Source organism: Podarcis bocagei (genome assembly GCF_964188305.1).
Source record: "Podarcis bocagei genome assembly, chromosome: 13".
NCBI classification, from domain to species: Eukaryota; Metazoa; Chordata; class Lepidosauria; order Squamata; family Lacertidae; genus Podarcis; species Podarcis bocagei.
The window spans coordinates 24,329,970-24,354,979 of NC_138138.1; the positions used below are offsets into that span (position 1 = coordinate 24,329,970).

Consider the following 25,010-nt stretch of genomic DNA (forward strand, 5'->3'; position numbering starts at 1 on the left):
TTGGTTGGGAGTATGTAAGGGAGTAGTTAGAGGCATGATTCCCTGCTGGTATCAGTTCAAAAAAGAGCCCTGAATGGGCTTTTCCAAATATGTTTGTAATTTTTATTTCTTTCTTTATTTAGAAATGTTTCCCCTCAATCACCTTGAGTTAATTTGTTGAGCGAGCGATAATTTGAAATATAAACAAAAACAAGCAAGTAATTACTATAGGAGTAGTACTAATAGTAGTAGCAGTAACAGTGGTATTTCTGTGCTATCCCATAGCCAGCTATCTGGGTGGCAGACATAAAAATGGTTAAGATAAAAATATGGACCAGGAGTGGCTGGCCTCCAGCATCCCTGACCATTCACCAAGCTGGCTAGAGCTGACGGGAGTTTCAACTTCTGCATGGCAACATAATGGGAACTCCAGGTATGAACAGTAAAAAGACTAGCTTCAGTTATGCATAGAAGCAGTGACTATGCAATTAAACTGTACACAAACACAGGTCTTTAAAAACAAGCCAAAACCTCAAAATCTGTTGTTGTTGTTTTCAAAGATATGCAGTCTGCTAAACTTCACCAACCTGGTACCCTCCAAAAGTTTGGGGGCTACAACTCCTATCAGCCCCAACTAGCATGGGATTTGTAGTTCAAAATAGATGGAAGGCACCAAGTTAGCAAAGACCGTGTGCCACTAACCTAGGGAATTGCGGTTGTCCTATCAGCCAGCCCTTGGGACTGCGGCTTCTGTTGCTGAATTTCAGGTCAGCTCTGAGTAAGAGCTCCCTCATTCATGATTTGATTATGGAAGAGGAGGACCATCGGGTCTGTGTCGCTGAGACCTAGGCGGGTGAGCAGGGCAGAGTTGGTCTCATCCAGTTGTGCCCACCTGGGTTTTCAGTGCAGCATCAGGGCAGGACTTGAGGGTTGGGGAGGGAGTGTTGCTGTAGTTTATAGAGATTCCATTTCTCTCTCCAGGCTCTCTGTCCAGTTGCAGGGAAAGTATCTAGTGTTCCTGACACTGGGCAATCGGGACATATTAGGGATTCTGTTGGTTTACCACCCATCTGGCTGCCCATAAGTATGAGCTGACAGAGATAGTTGTGGAGGCAGTGTTGAGGATTCCCAGCCTGATGGTTCTGGGGGACTTCAACATCCATGCCAAGGCTCTGGGGTGGCTCAGGACTTCATGACTGCCATGAAAACCATGGAGCTGTTCCAACATGTCACAGGACTTGTGGCAGGCCACACTCTGGGCCTTGTTTTCTCAAATGGCCAGGAATAGGGGGATCTGAAAGTGGGGGGTACTGACACCAGTCCCTTGTCATGGTCACATCACTTCCTGTTGAGATTTAAGCTTTCGGTACCTTTTACCCTCTGCAACCACAAAAAGTACTTGGAGCAAAATAGCTTCAACTGCAGGTACCCTTCAACTGCAGCTTCAACTGCAGGTACCCCTGAGCCCCACAACAGATGCAACAAGGGTGACAAAACAATGAGATGTGTCTAAAATCAGGATACATCTCTGCTAACTTGGAATGCTTGAGAAACAGTTCTTACCTGGAGACCGGAGTTTTGTTTGGCTGGTGGAACGGGACAAAGGCAAGCTTTGCCGGAACCGGTTCATCCTGTTAAACCCAATGGGCAGCTCAGCTTCAGACATGGTTTCCAGAGACTCGGCAGAAGCAAAGGAGAGTTTGGCTTGATCGGCCAGGCCAGGCTGAGAGCCCTGTGAGTGCCGGGAGCTTCGAGTCTGAAAGGTAAAAGAAGAGAGACAGAGCAACATGATTATGGAGAGCAAAGTGTTCTTTTTTCTAGAAATGTGGCATTGAACAGATTTCACACATGTCACCTCTTCCCAATCACCTTATTTAAAAAGGCATTTTTGATTATGAAGATATTTCATGTGCCATGAAATGCAGCAGCAGAAAACATCCCTAAATATTTCCCCCCGCAATATACATACGGTACATATCAACGCCTAAACATATCTGTCCTAATCTCTGGCAATTGATATAGGGACTCAAAGTATAGTTACAAGCTTCAACTGGTTTAGTGTAGGTAGATTATTAGTCAACTAACAATCCAGTTACCTCACTGATAAGTGCTGATTTTAACTCGGGAACATTTTATTTCATGTAGCTTTGCATTAGCAGCATGCCTGTTTAATTTTTTAGGCTATTTTTGGTTCTGGTGCACTGCTGCAATTATTACAGTGGAACAGAAACTGGAAAAGAATATATTGGCGGTGGCATTTCCTTCTTACGACGAGAGCTGCGGTGTTAGAAATAAATAAATTATTGTGCCGACTTCAGTATCTTTAAAAAACAAACAAAACCCCCAAACATAAAGCCAAACCCTATACTGAGGTTTTGCATGGTGTAAAATTTATATAAATTTAATCAATTATATGACCGGTCTATTAAAAAAACAGATGATTAATCAAATAGAGATTCATTAATTGGTAAACAGCCCTTGCTGGAATGAACTCCTGCCTCATGGAGGGAGTCCATCTCAATTAATCTAGTCAAGTGTTCATCCAATTTGCTCTTAATGATACAAGGTGATGAAAATTACACACACACACACACACACACACACACACACACACACACACACACTCTTCTTGGCAACCTGTTCCAGTGCTCCATCGACCATACAGTTAGTTTGAGCCTACATTCAGCACACTCTCATTTCTTGCCTTTCTTTGCCCTTCTCGTCCCAGTAACTTCCTTCCTCCCATTTACGTTGCCTTTCTAATCTGTTCAAGGTGGTTTGTGTCCCCAGGCATAGGGACGCGAGCTTATGGGAGCAAAAGACGACACACAGAGACCAGAGCTAGGCTAAAACATGGCTACTAGAATAATAGTGGAGGTTTGGGTGAGGCATTGGGACAAGGATCCTGATGTCAGACAGCTCGCTTGCTGACCAATGTCTCTCTCACACACCCAGCCCACTGACTGGGAGCTGACAGGGAGTTTTGGGGGTGTTAGGTATGGCCACCTCGGTGTGGGCCATTCCAGTGGGCTGCTGTCTGCAGCATGGGCGAAAGTCAGCTAGCCTCGAGCCCCTGAAGCTGAGCTGAGGATTTAGGGCGGCTCCACCCAAGACTCCTTATAGAGATCTCCTTACTTTTTTGTGGATCCTGGCCCATCGCCCTGCCATGCCAGCACCAAAAGTTATGATACTCCAGTCCTGAATAACTGTGATTGGCTCCTGTCCAGTCGGCCCATCTATGGTGCTGCACCATCAGAACAAAGGGGACCTGCCGCAGATGACGACAAGTGGGCAGAGCCCACATGCCGAAAGAGACAGGCTGGAGCATTTACTTGAGTGCAGGCCTACTCTGCTGGTGGAGAGGACTCCAGCCCATCACAACATGCCACGCAGGACCCTTTCCTTGCAAGCATTTAAGAACAGACCAATGGCCCACCTGGGCAAGCATCCTGACTCGTACACAGGGGCGCCGACTGATAAAAAACATTGGGGGAGCCCATGAATAATAAATAATGAATAATAAATGAAAGCTCATGAATAATAAATAAGCTCATGAATATGCAGATAAAGTGGCGCCGCCTCCTCGTGAGCGAATAGGGGAGAGCGTGCTGCGCCTATTAATCAGCTCCGAAGGAAATTGGGTGGAGCTTTTGCTCGGGAGGGAGGGCAGGAGGCATGCAGCCCAACCCTGTGCATTTTGGGCTGGGGGAGGGGCGGCGGTGGCGCTCTGCTGGAGGGGCGCCCGAGATTATTGGGGGGCAGAGCCCCCCCAAACGAATTTTTGAGGGGGCTCGGGCCCCCTCAGGCCCCATGGAGTCGGCGCCTATGCTCATACAGCGACCAAATACATGCCTCTGGGCAGCCCCAAAGAAGGGCACAAAAGCAAGAGCCCTTTCCCCTTGTTGCTCCTCAGCAGAAGGTATTCAGCCCCTGCATCTGAGCCTGGAGATTGCATATATCCATCATGACTAGTATCTATTGATACTAGGCCTCTCCTCCACTGGTTTGTTTGAAACTAAGCTAGAGGCCATGGCTACACCTAGTAGCAGCGAATTCCACAAATTAATGGCATGCAGCAGGCAAGCCATTTTTCATTTCTAAGGCAATAGTAGATAGAGGAGGGCAGTTCCATCCCTCATCAGTCTCTTGTGGTTTCAAGGCAGCTTGCACCTTAAAACATCAGACTGGCAGGGGAGGAGCTGCTGCTGAGCGGATATATTTGCAAGCAAGTGAACCATCACGTCATCTCTAGCTTAGGACACTGAAATCCTACCAAAGCGTCTGAAGTTGTGACAAACATTGCAGAGGAACTGAGCCCCCCACCCCAATTCAGAAAAGAGGGAGGCTCAGAGTACCACAACTACATTTTCAACCTGTATCTGTATGTAGAACCATAGCAGCACTTTGAAGCTGTTACACTACAGAAGAAATGGGGAGACTGCAGAAATTTAATTCCTGGCCATTAGCCATGTTGGCTTGGACTGATGGAGCCCTATGACATCTGGAGAGTCATCGGTTCCTCATCCCTGTACTTCAGGCACTGGCTGGTCACTCCGTTGAGTTGCTACCTCCTCCTCCTTTTAGGGAACAAAACACCTTGCAGATATTTGTCTAAAGTACAAGGAGTGTGCCCCACGGGGATGCAGGGCACTTTCTCACCCAGCAGCAGAAGGTGGTGACAGAGGCACCAAGGGTCAGGACAGGTGAACTTCCATACCCCGGGACCAGAGCCATTGCTTGCAAAAGCCTTGTTGGTCCTGGGACTCATTTCTTTCCTGACCACACTATCGATAACACCAGGAAAGGCAGAATTAGCAGACAGACAAGTCAGATAACCTTTGAAGTTGCAGGAGGCTGGCTATCCATTATGCCCGGGGAAACAGCTCCGGGGAGACATAAAGGGGCCCATTGTGATGCTGGAAGGGAAGCGCGATAGAGGTTTATGGCTGCACGGAACAGGCAAAAGTAATGGGCATGGAGTCCCAGCAGTAAAGAACAGTAATATGCCAAGAGTCCCATTTCGCGTGAATGGCCGTATATCTTCCCGGTACGAAGATGCCATTTCCACAGGGGGGTCGCGAGGGGGTAGAGCAACGCTGCGTGCAACACACGCTAAAACAGCATGCTGGTTTAGTAAAAGATATCATGTTCTTTGCTGACTCTAGGCCAGTTGATGCAATCAGTAAAATTGAGGTGCAAAACTATTTTCTGGACTGAACCACTCCAACCTGTAAGTGTGGAGGTTGCTTGTATAAAAGTGCTCCAGTTACAGGTGAAGAGGCAAGGGAGCCCTCAATTAAATCCACACGTTGCAGCCCTTAATCCCTAGTTAATATCCAACTCATGCCCACCCCCACATATATGAAGGCCACTTGCCGGAAACTGCAGGAGGCGCTTTTGTGCTGGACAAGATGGGCCACTGGCCTGATCCTGCAGGCCTCATCTTGTGCTCTTTTGTAGCCTTATAAATATCAGAGGCGGATTTAGGGGAGCACAACGGGTTTGGTAGCACAGAGCATGGAGCCTTACGGACACCCCAACTATTATTTAAAGTGGAGCGCGAGAAGTGAGGGCACTGAATTTTGGCATTGCTCAGGGTGCTGCTGAAATTTGAGACCCCGTTGTAAATATGCTACCTAAAGGATACAGCACAAAAAATAAGGGGGGTGCACCTCCTCTGCCCCCCTAGTAATTTGTGTTCTACTGTTAATTCATAGAAGGACCGAAATTCGTACCCAACAGGCTAATTTTTATGAGCCAGTATCTTTATTTATTTTAAAGGGACCATTCAAACATTTGGTTGCCCACTGCAGCCTGAAGGTAAAACAGGGCCCTTAAATGCATTGTGTTGCTGACAGTATAAACTGCACTGGCAGGTTCAGGTTTTTGTTCTTCAGAAGAACACCCACAAGAGAAAGCAAATGGGAAAAGGTGGTGTGTAGCAGGTTTAAAGCCAAGAAGTCTAAGCTTCTCCAAAGGTAAATTTGAACACCATCTTAGCCCATCTTTCTTAGCCCACCATCTTTTAAAGCCATGCTATGCCTGGGCTTACTCTGCCCATTATAGAAACAGGGCACTGATTATCAGGGCTGTATTTCACAATTCCTTGGGCTGCTTAAGTGCAGAAAGTGACTATGAGCACATAATTCAGCATCTTGAGAATCTCATTTCCCCTTTAAAAAAACAAGCTTCTAGTCCTGTTTGTTTGTTTGTTTGTTTGTTTGTTTGTTTGTTTGAAAACTTTACGGCTACAAAGAGAAACAGTGGGTGGAAAATGCCTAGTGGGATCTCAGTAGGGGGACTTTGGGCAATCAGGGTAATGGGGCTTTTGTCCACAGCCTGTTCCTTTAAAGTTCCTCTCGAGTAGTAAAAAAAGACTACTGGTCAAATTTATACAGGGCACAGAATTTATGTGCGCGCGCATGCGTGTACATAGATGCACACATGATTTTTTGTGTGGTTTTTTTACTCTTCCTTGCTTATTTACAGCTTTGGATAAAGCATGGACTCCTGGGTCTCCTGCACCACTTTAAACAGAAAAGGAGCATTAAAGGACAGCTTTGAAATCACTTCAAAGTGAACCACCACAAAAGTCTACGTGGTACGGCAGCTAAACAGATGATGTGTGTGTCTCTTTCTCTGTGTGTGTGTGCGCGCGCGCTTATTCCAAGAGAGCTGTATTATGGCTCTGACTTGCCATTTTCCAGCTGCTTGTTCATATATCCCTGATGAGTCTGCTAGAGAGCATGCAGAGAGAATGCTCTGTGGCTCCACCCTAAGGCAGCTTGCACCAACAGTACCATTCACTTCAAAGCTGTTCGCATCAAGTAATTGTATCCTACTAGCTTGGTGCAGTCTCTAATTAAACTCAGATTTGAGAAATAGGACTCTTCTCGCCTCCCTGAGACCATCTGGGCCTATTTCCTTTAATATGGCCTAGGCATTTGTATTATTTAGTATACTTATATGCTGCTTCTGAGAACAGCTTATCGGGGGCTTTCATGAATCTGCACCACTTTTTAAAACTGTAAATTATTTAAATACCAAGTGAACAAGAGCTGCACCGAAAAGCATTTTAGAACACTGACTCCCTGGAAATTGCAAGATTATACCTTTTACCATCTGTTGATTTTTTTTTTGTCCCCCCTCCCCACTGCAGATGTAGAACTTTAAGGTAGAAAAAGAGAAGGGAAAGGGAAAAGGAGTCAGAGTTGTATTGTGGAGACTTGGATTATTTGTTTTATTTGTTCATAATAAAAAAAATAACCGTTCCAAAGTAGTGAGTAACATTACCTATTTTTAAAGCATAACCTTGGCTAGGGAACTATATCACAAAATTCAAAGAAGCACTTATTTAAAAAGATGGCCGTGTTTCAGATTTTTATTGTTTTGCAAAGTGTGAATTGGGACATTTAGGCAAACCTACCTAAGTTGGAGTACAACTCCCATCAGCTACAATCAGAAAGATCAAAGATGGTAGAAGTTGTAGACCAACATCTGGAGCGCCAGAGGTTCCTTGCTCCCTGCTTTGAAGGGTTGAATAGCTGCTCACACTAAGTAAAGAACTGGCATTCTGTTCAGGCACTCCCTATTTTCCATTGCAATTATTTATGTCCCAGAGCTTTCTAGAAACAAAAACAGGCTTGGCAGGGATTTGTTTATTAATGTCCATATTTATAAATGCTTCATTCTCTGCTGGGCACATAGCACAACCTGATCTAGCTTATAAAACCAGATTTAGAACAGCTGTGAGAGGTCGGGTGGGCGGGAACCCACACAAGTCAATCTATTAAAACTCGCAATGTGATAAAACAGCGATGAGCTCCTGCTGAACTAAAGCTCAGTTCTCCAAGTGTGAGAAAACTAGACTACTTGACGGATGGCTTGAAATAGTTTCCCGTTTAAAGAGGAAGTTATGGCTCTATAGATGGTGCCACCTTCCATATTATGTGTAGAATTTCTGTGTGCCAGGAGGCAGGGTCAGCATTAATGCTCTGCTCTCAATCTTTAGCCTGCTAATTGTCATTATACCGCTGTCCACATTTCTCAGAGAGTAACTACTCCTTGAGGGTCTCCCCGGACATCTTCCAGGGGTTAATCCTCCTCATGGTACCTTTTCAGACCCTTTGAATAATGCCATTTCTCATGCCTGAATGTAGCCCAGTTTCCAAACAACCACACAAGCATTTCAAACACAAGATTTGCATCGGCATGGAAGCTATTCAGCACCCAGAAGATGCAGCGTTTGTGTGGCTCCATTTTATCTTTTAAAAACACACAAGCACACAAAAAGAGAAGCCTTTTCTTGTCAGCAAATGCTAGCTGAGAACAAACAACTACTGGAATAAGCAAGCTGGGGAGATATGTGGCTGGCAGGGAGGAGGGACACTAATATTTTGAAACCAGATTTTAAAAGGAAAAGGAAAGGAAGAAGGGGAAAGAAATCAATATTGAAATGATAACAGCCATAATCATCGTTTAAATGAGGCATTAATTGGAGAGTTTAATTATTCCTGTGGGGTGGCACAGAAAATGTTCTCTCCGTAAATAATTTACCGTAAAATTGGCTGCAATTTTTCTGTCTCTCTCAGCGTTGTTGCCAACATGGAGCTTTGAAATTTCCCAACCTTCAAGGAACAGCTTGCATTAGGGGGCTGAAAGCCACAAAACTCCTTCACTGGTTTGGTATGGTTTGGTGTGGCATGAGATAGGCTCTGAACCTTGTTGATTTTGGGGTGGGAGGAAAGATAGATTATGGAAAGATATATTATGGCTATATTGGGGAGCAGCCATAGCTCAGCAGTAGAGGACATGGTATACATGGAGAAAGGCCCCGGGTTCAGTCCTTTGCAGCAGTGGCTGGCACCTGCTGGAAGTGGTGGGCCAGAAGGCAGGGAGGCCAACAGTTGGTGGAGCCAAAGCCATCAACAGACAGAGCCAACTAATTCTAGTTTCGCCCCCATGATCCTCGCCGTTTAGATGAATAAAGGCAGCACTGAGAGTAAGGAGGATGAAGTTGTAGCCAATGCCATCCCCGGACAGGCTGTAAATAAGAAGATGGGCAAGCAAGGGCTGGCTGACAGCAGACTGAAGTTACGGGGATACTACTCCATTTGTCCTAATGGACAGGTCTCCAGACTCTCCACTGATCCCCTGGATATCTCAGTAGGACTGGGAGACACCCTGTCACAAGTAGACAATACTGAGCTAGTTGGAATAATAGTCTGATTCGGTATAAGGCAGGTTCCCTAGCTTAGCTAGCTGCACACATTACAACTGAGGCCTAGTTCACACACTATCAAGCCAGTGCTCCAAGTTGCAACTGTATAAAGCAATTTTCCATGCTACATGTACACAACTGCCCAATTTAAATAATTATTCCCCTTGGAAAAAGTGGGAATTTTTTTATTTTTTTATTTATTTATTTATTTATTTATTTATTTATTTATTTGACAAAATGCATATACCACCTGACTCATACCCTCCAACATTTCTCCAATGAAAATAGGGACATCCTATTACATAGTAATTATAATAATTTTATTATTTATACCACACCCATCTGACTGGGTTGCCCAAGCCACTCTGGGTGGCTTCCAACATACTGTATATGAAAACACAATTAAATATTTAAAAAACTTCTCTGTACAGGGCTTTCTTCAGATATCTTCTAAAGGTTGTATAGTTACTTATCTCTTTGGCTCGGGAGTTGTATAACTCGCAAACCCTCCAACGTTTCTCTGATGAACGTAGGGACAGCCTACCATACCCCCCAACATTTGTCTGATGAAAATAGGGACGTCCTAAGGAAAAGCAGGCATTCTAGGATGAAATCAGAAACCGGAATGGTTTCTGTAAATCCAGGACTGTCCCTGGAAAACAGGGACACTTGGAGGGTCTGCTGACTGTGATAAAACCTGCATGTGGGGAGACGTGTGTGTGTGACAGTTTAAAAAGCAGTATTTAAAACATTCGAAAGATAATTAAAATCAACAGTAAACTAAAGAGAGATTAAAACACAGGACAACACTCTACACATCTAGACAGGCCTGCCTAACCAAAAATGCATTAAGTAGGCACTGAAATTAAGTATCTCAGGTTTGAAAGGCCTGTCAGAATAATACTGTTTTTAGAAGATGACTGAAGACGAACAACATTAGTTCCTACTGGCAAGGAGTCCCACAGGGCAGGGACTGCCTCAGTAAAGGCCTGGATCCTATTAAAGGCCAGGGACATGTGGGACTCCAAATGGGTGCCCAAAATCTACCACTTGGAAGCAGCTGCCTCATTTTACCTCATGTCCTTTGCAAACACAGGATAAAAATGGTCACCATGCATATTGCCACTGTCAGCTCTGACTTTTAACCTGAGGCTTTCTGTCTTAGTGTCTTTATAAATACTTGATTCTGCTTTGATCCCTTGGTTAAGCTGAAACCTTGCATACATCCTTATCTTTGAAATAAATAAATAAAAACCCCAGATATTTAAATTCAGGCATTTCCCAAAGGTATCTCCCATCATCAAACCATCTTCAAGATTATCTCTGAGCAGCTGTTTTTGAATCTGAGACAAAGCTTTGCCCGTCTACATCAGGCGAGCAATCTGTTTTCCCCCCCTCCCCGTCTCCCTGATAGCTTACTTCATTGAGAAAAGAAAAAAGAAGCAGCATAAAACTGACTGGATAAAGAAGGGGAAGAAGAGGGGGGAAGCTGATACAGCTATATTTTGACAATGGTGTGGGGGGTTTTCAGCCAAAGAGCTGCCGTTGCTATGCTCTCAACTTGGTTGCTAAGGGGCCTGGCACATGTGCATGGCAAAATGTCAGGGTTGATGGTACTTTCTCAAATCAGTGGAGGTTAATCTTTCACAGAATTGACATTGTTTCGGTTTTATCAGGTGGAACACTCAGGGGGAAAAAGCAAGGCTTAATTTATGCCAGAATTCAAAATAAATCAAGGCTTTTAGGCCCAGAGCTCTCCCCACCCCCGCTCCAACCTCCAAATGCCGGCCACAAAATACACCTCTTTCTGGATACTGATGGGGTTCCTTCTCATGTTACCTCAGCGGTGTGGGAACTGCTTCTTCGTGGCGATCCCACACTGCTGCAGTAAGCATCTGTATATTGAACCATGTGGGCAGGACCAATCGTGTGGGTCTCTCTCGCCTGATCCTCCTCCTCCTTCTTGGCTGGTCGATCAGGGCTATAGCCAGCCTTCCTTGCTAGATGGGGCTGCCACATTTCCAGGAGGGGCTTCAAAGAAATGAATGGAAAATCAGTTATATCCTCACAACCAACATGAAACATCTACAACTCTTGTCACCTGAGCTGAGTAAGAGCAATCAGCTTGAAAGTCCGGAGGCTTTTTGCTCACTTCAATGAATTTACTCAACCCCCTAAAATGAAAGACAAAACACAGCTCCTTCAAGCACCCTGCCATGCTCAGTCACAGTATCCAAAAGTGGACTCCCAGACCACATTGATAGGAGGGTGGTGATCTTGAAAAAAATCCACCAGAGCTAAATTTGAGAGGGCAGAGTAGGCTCAGGTGAATGGAGTTTGAAGCCATGACCATTTCTGGGGGACAATTTTGGGGTGAGAAAAACAGTGGTAGTTAAATACTTAAATTTGCCCAGTCTCAAAACAAGATCACATTCTTTAAATTGAAGCTGCCAGATACAGTGGTACCTCGGGTTACATATGCTTCAGGTTACAGACTCCGCTAACCCAGAAATAGTGCTTCAGGTTAAGAACTTTGCTTCAGGATGAGAACAGAAATAGTGCTCCGGCGGCGCAGCAGCAGGAGGAGGCCCCATTAGCTAAAGTGGTGCTTCAGGTTAAGAATAGTTTTACATTAAGAACAGACCTCCGGAACAAATTAAGTACTTAACCCAAGGTACCACTGTAACAAACTTTCAAAGCTTGTTTGTGGGATGGGGTGGGTGTGTTGTTCTCAGTGGGATATTGTGTGTACCGGACTCTCTCTCACTAAGAGACTGTCCCACGGGTAGTTCTGTTCAGCTGTTCAGTACTCATGGGTACCAAATATGTGATGGAGAATGTGCCTGGCTAGTCTTGCCCCCAGGAGCTGCTGCGTGCATCCCTAATTGATGCGTAACTGGCATCAGCGTGAAGGGGGTTCATGTATGGAGCAGCTTCAAGGTACAGGGATAGCTGGGCCTGTTCTTCACAGCCCTTCTTGAGCTGACAGCAAACAAAAATACACCTCTCCTGTGATATCAACGCTTCTCCGAATTTTGGGATGAAGATCTTCCTACTCTACAGTGCAAATATACAAAAATGCATATTGCTACGCATCACCCCAATCTCTGAGTGGTGTGAGATTCCAGGGGTCTCAGGCACTTAGCCAGTGGTTATGCTTTCTTTTGGAAATGAGGCACAGCGGAGACTGTGATGTCTTTACTGTAAATGGTTTATTTACACATACATACAACCTGAGCCTACAATGGAGGGGTTCACAGCATTAACACTCCAATAGGGTTATGCTACTGGCATAGGCATAGCCTTGGATGAAAACAGACATCAACCATTGTCCTCTGACCCTTTCTTTCCAGCTTGCCGCCTTTACTACCCTGCAAAGTTTTTCCTCAAGGTCACATCACCACCAGCTCTCAAACTCTACTTCAAATTCTGCCTTTGGCTTCTAACTAACTCTGAGTTGAGGGAGGTGCCTCTCCCATTTGCTATCTGGCAGAGTCCCCTCTCTTTGGCTTTCCTAATGGCTCACCATCTTCCTTTTGCTCTTCTAACGGCCTCATCAATTTCCTCATCAGGAAACTGGCCTGGCTTATATTCTAACATTTCCTGAATCCAGGATTTCAGTGTCTGGCACCCAGAAACTCATAACCCAGGTGAATCTGGCACCCACATGTTGGGAGGAAATGTGTCAAAATGCATACATCAAAGAAAATAACATACAAAATTACATTAGAGGAAATTGCTTTCAAAAACATGTATATTAGGCAAGTCACATAATTTCCCTTTATCCCCTTTATTGGGAAAGATTTGCACTAAAATGTTGACAAATTTTAATGATGGTTTTTTTTAATGCAAATTGCTGCAGAAACATGGTACTGTGAATTTAAGAACAGTACACTTGAGAATGGAAAAAGATAGTTTTGCCCATCCGTGTTGTGTGCCAAACAACTGCACAGGGCTTATCTATCCTGATTTTTCTTAGCAGTTTTGGAATCTTGCCTCAGAGATGCAGCTCCTACAAGAAAAAGGGCCCTAGATACACCTCAGGACTAAATTTTGTTTGGTTCACATTTTAATGCAAGTCCACCTAACTTGCACTTCCTGAAACAAAAAGCACAATGAAGTGCAGCCATCTTTTGAAATTCAAACTTCTTTAGATTTTGCCATGCAGTTTTCCAACCCAAAGAATATGTATACAAATGCATATATATATATATATATATATATATATATATATATATATATATGTGATTTAAATCAACGGATTCATTCATCCCTAATACAAAGGTGCTATTGTGTGCCACAGATTTCGTGACTGCATCACACAAGAGGATACATTGCAATACTGGGAGCATGTCAGTGACTTCTTGAAAAACACAGGGCTTAACTGTACTACAAGCCTAATCCGGTTTAACAGTCATTCCATATCTACAGGGAATAATAGCAACTGTAGAACAGTGAGCCTGGGGGCTTGGAATCTTTAGCAGACATGGTGTCGCTACCCTTACTAAATTCCCAGGATTCTTTTGGGGAAGCCATGACAGTCAAACGTAAAGGAAAGCAGTTTTCCCCCTAGATATTGTTTCCAGGACTTACATCTGAAGAGATAAGCGGGAGATTGCAGCTGACGAGTTAAGTTTCCAATTGTCTACAGCTGTGTTGTGTCTCCCCCATAGCTTCTGCTAGCAGAATAAATAAATGAAACTATGATGAAGGAACCAGTTCCTTGTGAAGTTGGACAGGCATGGCCTTTTAAGTAACCAAGCACTGTCAATATCGCCCCCAACATTATTTAGATATGCTAAATCTAGGCACATGGCAACTTGCAAAGAAGTTCAGACGTGTACATGTAGAAAAGGGAAGATATTAGCAGTAATTTAGACAAGAGCAAGCACATGGATGACACCAGTCCTGACAGCAAGCAAAGCCTTCCAGTTAACTCCAGAATTCTAATTTTAGTTTTTAATTAAAGCAGGGGTTCCCGACCAGCTCTTTGCAGACCAAGCTTCGTTCAGGTGGATTTTGGGTTGACGGTAAGGAGCAGCACATTCATCGCACTAAATATTCATATTGCTTTTTAATTGTATTTTTATTGCTTCGTTTACTTCTTGCACTGTGTTTCACCGTGTTGCCATATGAGTTTGATGGATTCTATGGAATTCAAATGGTCATTCAATAAATGCAACATATAAGAATTAAAAGAAGCAACAAAATACATTTAAAAATCACACAGCAGCTAGCAAAGCACATTATAATTGTTTCAACAGGCGGCGGGGGGGGGGGGGAGAGACATTAAGTAGTGTACTAAGACCCTCAGCAATTTTCAGGTGACTGATGGGGGGAAAGTTTGGGAACTATTGTCCTAATACATACAATCCTGTATGCAATTTTTCTGTATGCATGTTACTGCAAGCCATTTCCCATGACAGAATGTTTATATGTTATTTTCATGAATATATGCATTTTCAGGCACGTTTCCCTAATTTACACATTTTGGTACCCATGTTTTTGGTTCCTGCAAAAAAGTACAGATTTCAAAGGGTAGCACCTTTTTTGGCTCACTATTGATTCTGAAGTGATAATTAGGAAGGATCACCTTTAAATGAAAACTGAACTGAATTTCTCAACCTTACTGACAGATGGGGAGCAGAGCTCTAGTCAAAAGGTGGGAATGGCTGTGGGTTGCCAATGCACAGATCTAGTGACATGGAGATGGGGTGCTTAGCACTAGTCATTACCAGGAACCTGGGCAAGAGAGGTGTGCTTTGGGAAGAATGTCTCATTGAGTTCCTGTCAGAGGGGATTAATAAAGGAGAATATATTCTCCTGAGTCTTCAGCCAATGTTCAAGATTCACATGTTGGGCTTTCTTTGCACGGGGAGAATAGTGTTTGGAAAGAGCTGATAATTCTCAAAGGAACAGAAATATTTTCCCGTTGCTTCTGCCAGGGATTACAGCCAGCTACAAAGTATGTTCTCTGTATTGGCAAACAGGTATGTTTGCTTGGCTACAGATTTCCCAAATGTATGCAGTTAGTCCATACTAAGAGGGTAAGCAGACTCTGTTTTCTGCATGCTCCATTCTGCCACTGGATCTGACAACTTTTGAAAATCCAAAAAGAGGGAGATTTAGGTTTGCTTCATGGCCATTTATTCTCATCCTCTCAATCTATGAGGAAAGGGAGGCCAAACAACCCTTCTGTGCCTGAACATATTTACCGGTACGTATCTTATTCCCATTCTTTTAAGGCTGAACAGTGGGTGTATGTCTTCTCCGTCCTTTGCACATTATATGCTGGGGTGTCCCCCCCCCACATGGTTTGTACGCTGAGCATTTGATCAGAGAATTTTAACTTAATTAATTTGCTCTCCCCTCCAAAAAGGAGGCTACTGCCTTGTAAAAAGTTCAACTCTGATCTATCAGCTTGGCTTCAGCAAGGCTTATTAAGAGCAGAGCTTGGCAGATCAAAGCGCTTGCCAACAAACCTGAGCTGGACTGCAAAGCATACTTCACATGGCGCATTGCATGGCGCTTTGCAGCATAGCTGGGGTCCTTTGTAAAGCTCTTTCCTAATTTCCCGCAAAGTGTTAGTTAGCTTGCAAGACCTGAGCTGTAGAGCAGTTTGCTTTGATCTACCAGAGGCTCAAATTTCAATTTCAAACAACATTGAATAGGAAACTTCAGTAAGTTTCCGAAAAATAAGGAGAACATGTCCAAATTAATAGAGTTGTCAGAAAACCAGAGTTTACGTGGCTGAGGGTATCAGCAAAGGGTTGCCTTATGAGCAAGGAAAGAGGGTTCTTCCCTCACCACTAAGCAACCAGAACCACACACACACATTACCTGTGATTTAGGATTGCCACGCAGACAAGAAAAAGTACTTTCAAGGATGTATTGAATACTTCCAACTCTTATTGTAGAAATTAATAACATTTCAAACTTGCAAGCATTCTTATGCATTGCAAAGGACTGGTGTTCAACATACAGGGCGTGTTAGTTTTGCAAATAACCCCTTCATTTGCCATGCACACGTTTTCTGCGACTTGTCACCTGCTCTATGTATAATGTATTGATTTATTTCAACAATTTGTCTACTGTGCTGCCTTAATCACAGTCATCTCTAAGCATGCTATCGGAGACCTGGTACGAGTTAAAACTAAACACCAGTTTGTATAAAATTTCGTCTGCTGGGTTTACTCCCTTCCTCTTCTACATGTTGAAGAGCCCCATGAATCTCAAAAAACCTGCTTGTGTTAAGTTGGCTAATAAGTATTCTAGTCTATATACCATGTATCTTCTTACATTTCATGAATTATTTTATGGCACAGTGTGTCAAGGGATGAGAGCTGTGAGATTCAAATGGGCATCAGTGATGATAATATGCTCTTATATTTATGGAACACCTTTCACCCAAGAGACCCTCTTGACTTCATCTGTGTACCTGCCACTCTACTAAGATGCCTGGGCCTTTGAAAGCAAAGCCTGTGGCTGTTTATACTTGGCACATGATCCACACAGGAATAGAAGCCCACATCCGCATCACTATATGTGGAGGGTTTAAAAACTACTGTGCGGCTGATGAAGGAAGAAAAGAGAGCACTGGGGAACTAAACACATCACCATTGATGAAATTCAATGGTTAGATCTGGGGGAGCTCACCTAACCGAGAGCATCTTCAGCTGAAGATGCCCAAATTCACTTCCAAATAAAAAAGATTACACTAAATTGTTTCATTATGCAAATGAAGGTGACATTATGCAAATCAGATGCTTTGTTTTCCTGACTGTGACACTCTGAGTGTTGTTTAGCTCTTCAAAAACAGACTTGATTTATTGTTGCTTAAAAAAAGAAGAAGAAATTAAAGTGATAAACATGGATGTGAACAAGCCAGCCAAAGGTAAGTGCTTCGAGACCCACCAATTTCAATGGGAGATTGAAGCATGTTTTTACGTATTACCGAAATCAAAAGTGATGGAGCTTGTTTGCTGAAGTTGTTTAAAACCAGCAGCAACATGGCAGATTACCATCATCATCAATCAAACCTTTATTAGGCATTATGCAAATAAAACCATAGGAGAGAAAATAACATGTAAAAGCCTTGGAATATATATAAAAAGGCAGCAGTTGGCTACATACATATATATATATATACATATAGAATCAATGGTTTTCCTTGTTAACCTGCTCCTTGGAGGACTGCTACCAAAAACTCGGCTACCCCCGCCGTTACCCTTTGGTCAACGTCGGATAGGCAGAATGCCACACATTCACCTTGCTGGGGTTCCAGACCGCCCAAAAGAGGGGACAGCACGCGTTGACGGAGCGTACTGTACAGTGGGCAATGAAAGAGAATATGCTCTACAGTGTCCGGGACATTCATAGAGCATCTGCAGAATCTCTTGTTTCTAGGGATGTTTTGATATCTTCCCCAGACAAATGCTGAGGGAAAAACATTCAACCGGGCCAGCATAAAAGCCCTACGTTGGGCTGGGATTATTAATTTAGTGACGTAATTGGCTCTGCTATCTAAGATATTTAAATCATAGAATATGGGGGAGCAAATTTTGTTTACAGCTAACATGGCAGATTACACCCGAACTGACTGGCAAATGTTTTTAATTGCATGCTTTAATTTCCACACCACATATGAGATTTTTGAGAATTTATTTTGCTGGATCAGATTCAGCATTCACATTAGCCCTCTTCAGGTGTTGCAAAAGTCAGTTCATTCAGCATGCAAAGGGAAGAGTCCCTTGCATTGCTCTCAATAAGTTGGAGGACTAATGAATGAAGCAGGAAAAACTGTGTGCTTGTGGAGGATCCCCACATGTTTTAAAATCCATGGAAAAAACATGTAGAGAGCCTCCACATATCCAGGAGGCTCCCTGCTTGATATGTTTGCCTTCCATTTTTTGCAGAGTGATACGGAAAGGTGAGGAGGAGGGGCAGAGCTTGCAGACTTCTCCCTGTCAACAGTCCCCCTCCTGGTGTGTTGAACAAACTGTAAAGAAAGCATGGCTTGATATCATGCGCTGGCTGTGGTATTTGCATCAAGAGCAAATCCAGCCTTCTATAGTGAAGCTAAGCCTGGAAGACAGCTAAGTCTGGAAGATGGAGTAGCAGGCAGCACTTTTGAGTGAAGAGCTATTCGGGTCCTAAACAAATGAACATTGAGTGGTCTTGAGATAACTACTCTTTTGCACCAAACCTGCTCTATTCTCCTAATATTATAAACATTTGATACATAACCGTCTGCATTGTTGCAAATGAAGCATCCATGTGCAAGATCCACATCTACAGAAAACCCTGTCCACAGAGCCTGTACAGTCAGAGTCAGGACCCTCGTGGGCACCTTCCCCTGATCCTGAGCAACCAAATGCCACCCACCATAGTGTCATAGTACCTCAATGGTCCAATAGTGCAGGCAGTATACCAGGCAGGTGGTAGGAATGTATGATAATACCAAGGTTGCAGGTTTGATCCCTGTATGGGACAGCTGCATATTCCTGCATTGCTGGGGCTTGAACTAGATCAGGGTTTCCCCGCTGTTGTTGGACTACAACTCCCATCATCCCTAGCTAGCAGGACCAGTGGTCAGGGATGATGGGAATTGTAGTCCAATAACAGCTGGAGACCCAAGTTTGGGAAACCCTGATCTAGAAGGGCCTCAGGGTCCCTTCCAGCTTTACAATTCTATGATTTCTACGCCCATCTTCAGGCCAGAGGGTTTAAGAATTCGTGTTTTCCTCAAGGGGTGGAGCTTAGGAGAGGCAGTCTGCTGGCAGACAGTTTAAAAATGCTCAGGTTGTCTTCATCTTTTGTCAGATAAATTTGCCCACTTGGAGCTCTCTGTCGGCCCGCCTTGCTCAGGGACCAGACGCTACCTGACACCAACTCCAACATGTGTATGCCCCCCCCCCAAAATGAGAGCCTGAACACTATGATGCCTTAAGACTACAAAACCCATGATGCAGTACAACTTCAGACAAAAGGCAGGCGGACAACAGCTGCCGTTGCTGAAAGGAAGTTAAAAGTTGAATTAAATGGTGCAGATGGCACCAGAATTCAAACAGGCATCTGGGTTTGCTATGGAAATCTGCTGCTCAAATTAAGGAGACAGGACTCAAAATGAATTTTCTCTGATGGGGTTTTGCTGTGCTGTCTAGACTTGGCAGCAGCGGCTTAGTGTGCTTTGAGTTTGCTGAACTTTGGTACCCTCACTGATTTGGTGACTTTCACTAGCTGTGCTGGCTGCTGTGCCCTTTCAATTCTTTGCCAAACTGATAATCTGTAAATTGACAGGGGTTCACAAAAGCAGAAGAACTTCCAGTTCCCTTTCTCGCCAACACAACCAACAAAGGAAATGAGTACTGCAGAGGTTACCTTGAACATTTCAAAGACTGGAAAAGGGGAGATAAAACATCACGATAATTTTCAGACCCAGCCTAGATCGCAGGAACACAGCAAGGTGCCTCATACTCATTTGACACCATAACTATTAATAAAACTATTCCACTATTGTGCTGGAGAGGCTGCAATAGGTACAACATTTCACATGTGGTGGATGTTTGAACATAAAAAGCTTTTCTGGCAAAGAGTGTTTACAGAAATAAGCTATATTACAGGCCAACATATGGAATGTACCCCAAGTTTGGGATTGTTAACTATTTTTAAAGAAGGGCAACCTGACCTTTCCTACAAAGAACTAATTACTTTTTTTTTAGTAGCGCAGAACTGGAAAGGATTGGAACAACTGTGCATCTCTCATTGGAAACAGAATGTATGGCCTATCGCTGTATCAGAAAAATTAACAAAGAGATTACATGCATTGAATAATACAAATGATATAGCTGATTTTGTTGAAATGTAGCATCCCTTTATAAAACACTTTACTGATAACCCTGAAGAACGGCAACTACCAAAATCACAGGTTGGACTTTGGCAAGCTTAACTAGATCAATCTGTCCTGGAGGGGGGCAAGTTGGGATTTCTAGTTTGGGAATTCCATACATCTGGAATTTCCCAGACATGTCCAGGATTTGTCCGCTGAAATTAGCGCCTGGGTGGTATTTTCAGAAATTGGTTAAAATGTCCCGAAAAATCCAGGCACATGGCAGCCCATATTGGAAGTGTTGCTTTTTGGGTGAATTCCCCCCCCCCCAAAAAAAAAATGTTCAAAAACTTAATCTTGCAGGGGGGATTTTGCAAAGAAATGGCTCAACAATTTAGGCCAAAACAAAACAAGCTCAACAACCCAGCTCTCCAGGCAGGGAACACCTACCTGGAGATGCCCTGTTTTGAACCTGGGGCCTTCTGCATGCGAGACAGATCCTTGGCAAATCCTGCTACAGGATTTCAGACAAGGGGCATTCGCAGCTGTAGCTGGAGGCACTTGGGACCTTCTGCATACAAAGAATGTGCTTTTTCACTAACCTATATGGCCTTGGATACGAGGACAATTCTTTTTAAAGCTCTACACACACACACACACACACACACACACACACACACACATATCCACAGGAAATAAGGGAGACCACCCTCTCTCTCCACAGCCCACTCTTTTTCAACATCAGGACTTAATCTGAGGGTTGTCATATATGCCAAGGACTGACCTGGACCAATCTGGATGGTCACTGTGTTTATCCTATTATGGATGCCCAATATGCAAGCTTAGCTTGGAGATGTATTGTCACCTTTTAATATAAAACTGAATCCTGGCAGGGTGGTCTTGAGAATGCTCAGCCAGTGCTGTACAGTGGTACCTCGGGTTAAGAACTTAATTTGTTCTGGAGGTCCGTTCTTAACCTGAAACGGTTCTTAACCTGAGGTACCACTGGGGCCTCCCGCTGCCACCACACAATTTCTGTTCTCATCCTGAAGCAAAGTTCTTAACCCGAGGTAATATTTCTGGGTTAGCGGAGTCTGTAACTTGAAGAGTCTGTAACCCGAGGTACCACTGTACTTTAAAAGGAGGGGGAGAGAAAGGGGAAGAGAGGGAACCCTTTTGGAATCTGAGAGGTTAGGGGAGTGTTGTGTTCCTGCACAATGGTTGCAAGAGGCCTGGTCTATCTACCCAATCAGAGGGTGCAAAACTCAACTCAGCAGTTGTTCATCCGAATGTTCAAAATATCTGCCCTTCTCTCTGCCAATTATTTATATATTATTTAGCCAATATATAGACCGCTTACTAGAGGGCTAGCCAGCCTGGTGCCCTCCAGATATTTTGGATGACAACTTTCATCACTCTTGACCATCAGCCACACCATGTAGGGTTTTGTTACCTTCCCCCTCAGGTGATTTTTATGAGGGCAACACTCAGACTAAGGACTCACCTACACTTCCGCTTGTCCCGTGCCTAGAAAGCATGGATCCAAGCGGTTTTCCGCTCGTCCCATGTTATCTAGGCATGGGTCCAATAAGTTTTTCGCTTGCCTGGAAAACTCACTCTTTAGTGCCGCGTCTGAGCAAATGTCAATCTGCAGAAAAAACCTATTGACATCTGTTCTGATTCAGAGGTAAACAACTGGTTTTCCCGGGGGTGGGGGGAGTGACGGGACAAGAGGAAGTGTGAAGAAGGAGGAGGAGGATGGAGGAAGCTGGCAGGTGGTGTAAGCAAGAAGATAGGCACGTGGGGACTGGATGAGGGCAGACTGAGGTTGGTGGGGCAGTTCTCCATTTGCCCTAATGGACCAGCCTCCAATAGCAGCACCTGCTACAGGACCAGAGAGCACTACCCTCAGAAGTTAGGCAAGGCAATACAAAGCAAGCACTGCCATAGGGATGAACAGATCAGGCTATTTCCAGACTCTGCTAGTTTCACATAATTTTGTTCTGAGCTATTTCCTCACAGTTCAGGTGTGTGTGTGTGTGTTTAAGTGCATGGAAATTCAGATTCTTAAATACTCATATTAATCTAAAGTACTATTTTTACTTTTTTTGTTTATTATTTTGTTACTTTTTTTGAACCAAGCATTGCATCGCAAAATTTGGAGGACAACTGTGTTCCAATCTGCATATTATTAGCCCAGGAAGCGTGAATCTGGCTGGTCCGCTTAAAATTTAGGATTAAACAAAGTCTTCAAACATTCCCCGTTTCCCCCAAGTTAACTTTGCTAACGAGCAAAATAGTGGTAGCTGGCAGTGTTCTGTTAGGCCTTGAACAATGTAAAACAGTGGCTTTAAAATGTTGCAAGACAGCTCAGCATGAGTAAAGACTTGAAAATGCAAATACAAGAATTGTCATAATCACAAAGAGATGGAATAGTGCAGCAAACAAATCCCTAGTGGTTTTAATTTACTTTCGCCCAGGGATTTATTTTTTTTATTACAGAACTGGCTGCCATAAAGATAAAGCTCAGTTTGGCTCACCAAATGTGCATCCCTACATTTCTCAGAGCCGTTCAACATGCCACATAGACTGAGGAGGCAGACTGAGGGTCCCGATTCATGATGTATTTGTGGTTTGAGAGCTATTCAGTTTCTTCCCATGCTGCAAAGTTAAGTCGAGGAGTCCTAGGCTGTGTGGGAGGTTGCCGTTCTTAGAGCTCCTTCCCTCCCAGTTATTACTCTTCCCGTAAACTGGTACCAACCTTAGAGACCAAATAAGTTTGTTCTTGGAAGTGTGCATGCACATGAAAGTTTATACCAAGATCAAACTTAGTTGGTCTTTAAGGTGCTACTGGACAATTTTCTTATTTTTTTATATATTTTGACTGTGTCAGACCAACACAGCTACCTACCTGAATCTGGTACCAACCTGGCATGGCTTAAAGCTATAGCGTGAGTTGCTTCCATGAAGCTTGGAGCTACTTGTGTTACCTTTGCTCCGTGAAAAGCAGCGACAATGCAGCAGTTAAAAATCAAAATGGGAAGGGCTATAGCTCTGGGGTAGAACGTCTGCTTTGAATGCAGAAGGTCCAAGGTTCAGCCCTGGCATGTCCATGTAGGGATGGGAATGTCCCCTCTTGGAAACCCTGGGGAGCCGCTGCCAGTCACAACAAACAATGCTGAGCTTCATGGACCAATAGTCTGACTCAGTATAAAACAGCAACCTATGTTCATAAGGGGACTTGAGGTGGCAGAACTCTGGACTGTACCACTTCAGGGCACCACATCACTTTGGAAGACAGGCGAACTAATGTCAGTGTACTGGAAGAAGCAAAGATCACCAGCGTTGAAGCAATGATTCTTCAACATCAACTTCGTTGGACTGGTCATGTTGTGCAGATGCCTGATTATGGTCTTTCAAAGCAACAACTCTATTCTGAACTTAAAAATGGAAAGCGTAATGCTGGTGGTCAACAAAAGAGATTTAAAGACTCTCCCAAGGCAAATATTTAAAAATGTAGTATAAACACAGACAACTGGGGAACACTGGCCTGTGAGTGCTCCAATTGGAGAACAGCCTTTACCAAAGGTGTTGTGGGCTTTGAAGATGCTCAAACTCAGGACAAAAGGGAGAAACATCCTAAGAGGAAGGCATGCTTGGCAAACCCTCACCATAATCAACTCCCACCCGAAAACCACTGTGGAAGGACATGCGGATCCAGAACTGGCCTCCACAGTCACTTACAGACTCACTGTTAAAACTGTGTTCATGGAAGACAACCTTACTCAGCTACAAGTGATATTGGAATGCTCTGTGCTTATGCACTCCCTGAATTAGCACATTAGCACACGGTTTTGGCATAGCTCTCTCCCTGTGTGTACTGCATGCTGGGAACTTTTATGTGGGGGAGCAATCAAAATAATAAACCCTGGGTGCTTCCACACTGCAGAATAGCCAAAATTTATTTACTTGCTTTCTACAGCGCATCTGCATGATGGCGCAATCAAAACACATTCCTCTCCTGCTTTCCATGTTCAGTTTCCATTTTCCCATCCATCCAAAGCTCAGACTATATTGCAGTTTACCCAGGTGCAGGTGGTCTGTTCAATAGTGTTCCTGGCTAGTCATGGCCTGTATAGAGCTATTTCCTTCTCTCTTGTCCATCTCTCCTGTCTAGGAAGCAGCTCTACCATTTTCCCTTTCCCAGTAGTCTGGCCTTGCAATGGGGATCAGAATCAGGAGTGCAGTGGATGGCAGAGGGAGTGGGTTTAACCTCCACCCACCCAAATGAAAATTTCCCGGCACAACATTTGGTGCTGTGGAAATAAGAACTAAGCTGCAAAGTGGTGATGATGATACTACAACAACAACAGAATTGCAATTTTGGTTTTAAAGCAGAACATGCATTATTGGGTGCTGCTAAATTGTCCATGTCTGGAAGCACCAGCTGATGTGCACACATGCACTTTGTAGTGGTACAGTCCAGAATAACTGAAGCCAGCCCACATGATCACATCAGAGAGAGTAGAGCCTCAAAGTCAGAGGACACAACGCCAAGGGAGGCTCGAGGCTCTACAGCTTCTTTCTTTCTTCTCAGAAACAAACCATCTCCATTCCCCTGCACTGGGCTATTTTTCATGTAAACATGAAAAGGAGGAGGAGGAGGAGGAGGAGGAGGAGGAGGAGGAGGAGGAGGAGGAGAAGAAGAAGAAGAAGAAGAAGAAGAAGAAGAAGAAGAAGAAGAAGAAGAAGAAGAAGCAGCAGCAGCAGCAGCAGCAGCAGCAGCAGCAGCTTCTCAGGAGGACCCAGAAAGGGAGGAGGAAGACACCCTGACACAATTAAGCAATTCTCAAATCCCATGCAACAATCCCTTTATTGTGCCTGCTGAGAAACAACTTCATTATATCTGCCTGGTTAGATAAGGCAGCTTTTCTGATGCCGCCTCCCCGTGTGCCTGTCTCCCCTTTCCCTACCCCCACATTG

The 25,010-nt window shown here is 44.0% G+C and overlaps 1 protein-coding gene across 8 annotated transcripts in view; it reads right to left on the reverse strand.

The window, feature by feature from the left end:
- Nucleotides 1-25,010, reverse strand: part of SRCIN1 (SRC kinase signaling inhibitor 1) — a 270,653-nt gene that overhangs the window by 55,303 nt on the left and 190,340 nt on the right. For 5 of the 8 annotated variants that reach the window (XM_081166037.1, XM_081166036.1, XM_081166041.1 and 2 more), the window contains 2 exons: nt 11,039-11,230; nt 1,543-1,735 (listed from right to left, as the gene is read on the reverse strand). In XM_081166037.1, coding sequence (XP_081022163.1) covers nt 1,543-1,735; nt 11,039-11,230 — 385 coding nt within the window. Of the gene's footprint in view, nt 1-1,542; nt 1,736-10,618; nt 10,704-11,038; nt 11,231-25,010 lie in introns of those variants that run through there. The other 3 variants (XM_081166042.1, XM_081166040.1, XM_081166039.1) reach the window with 2 other exon arrangements.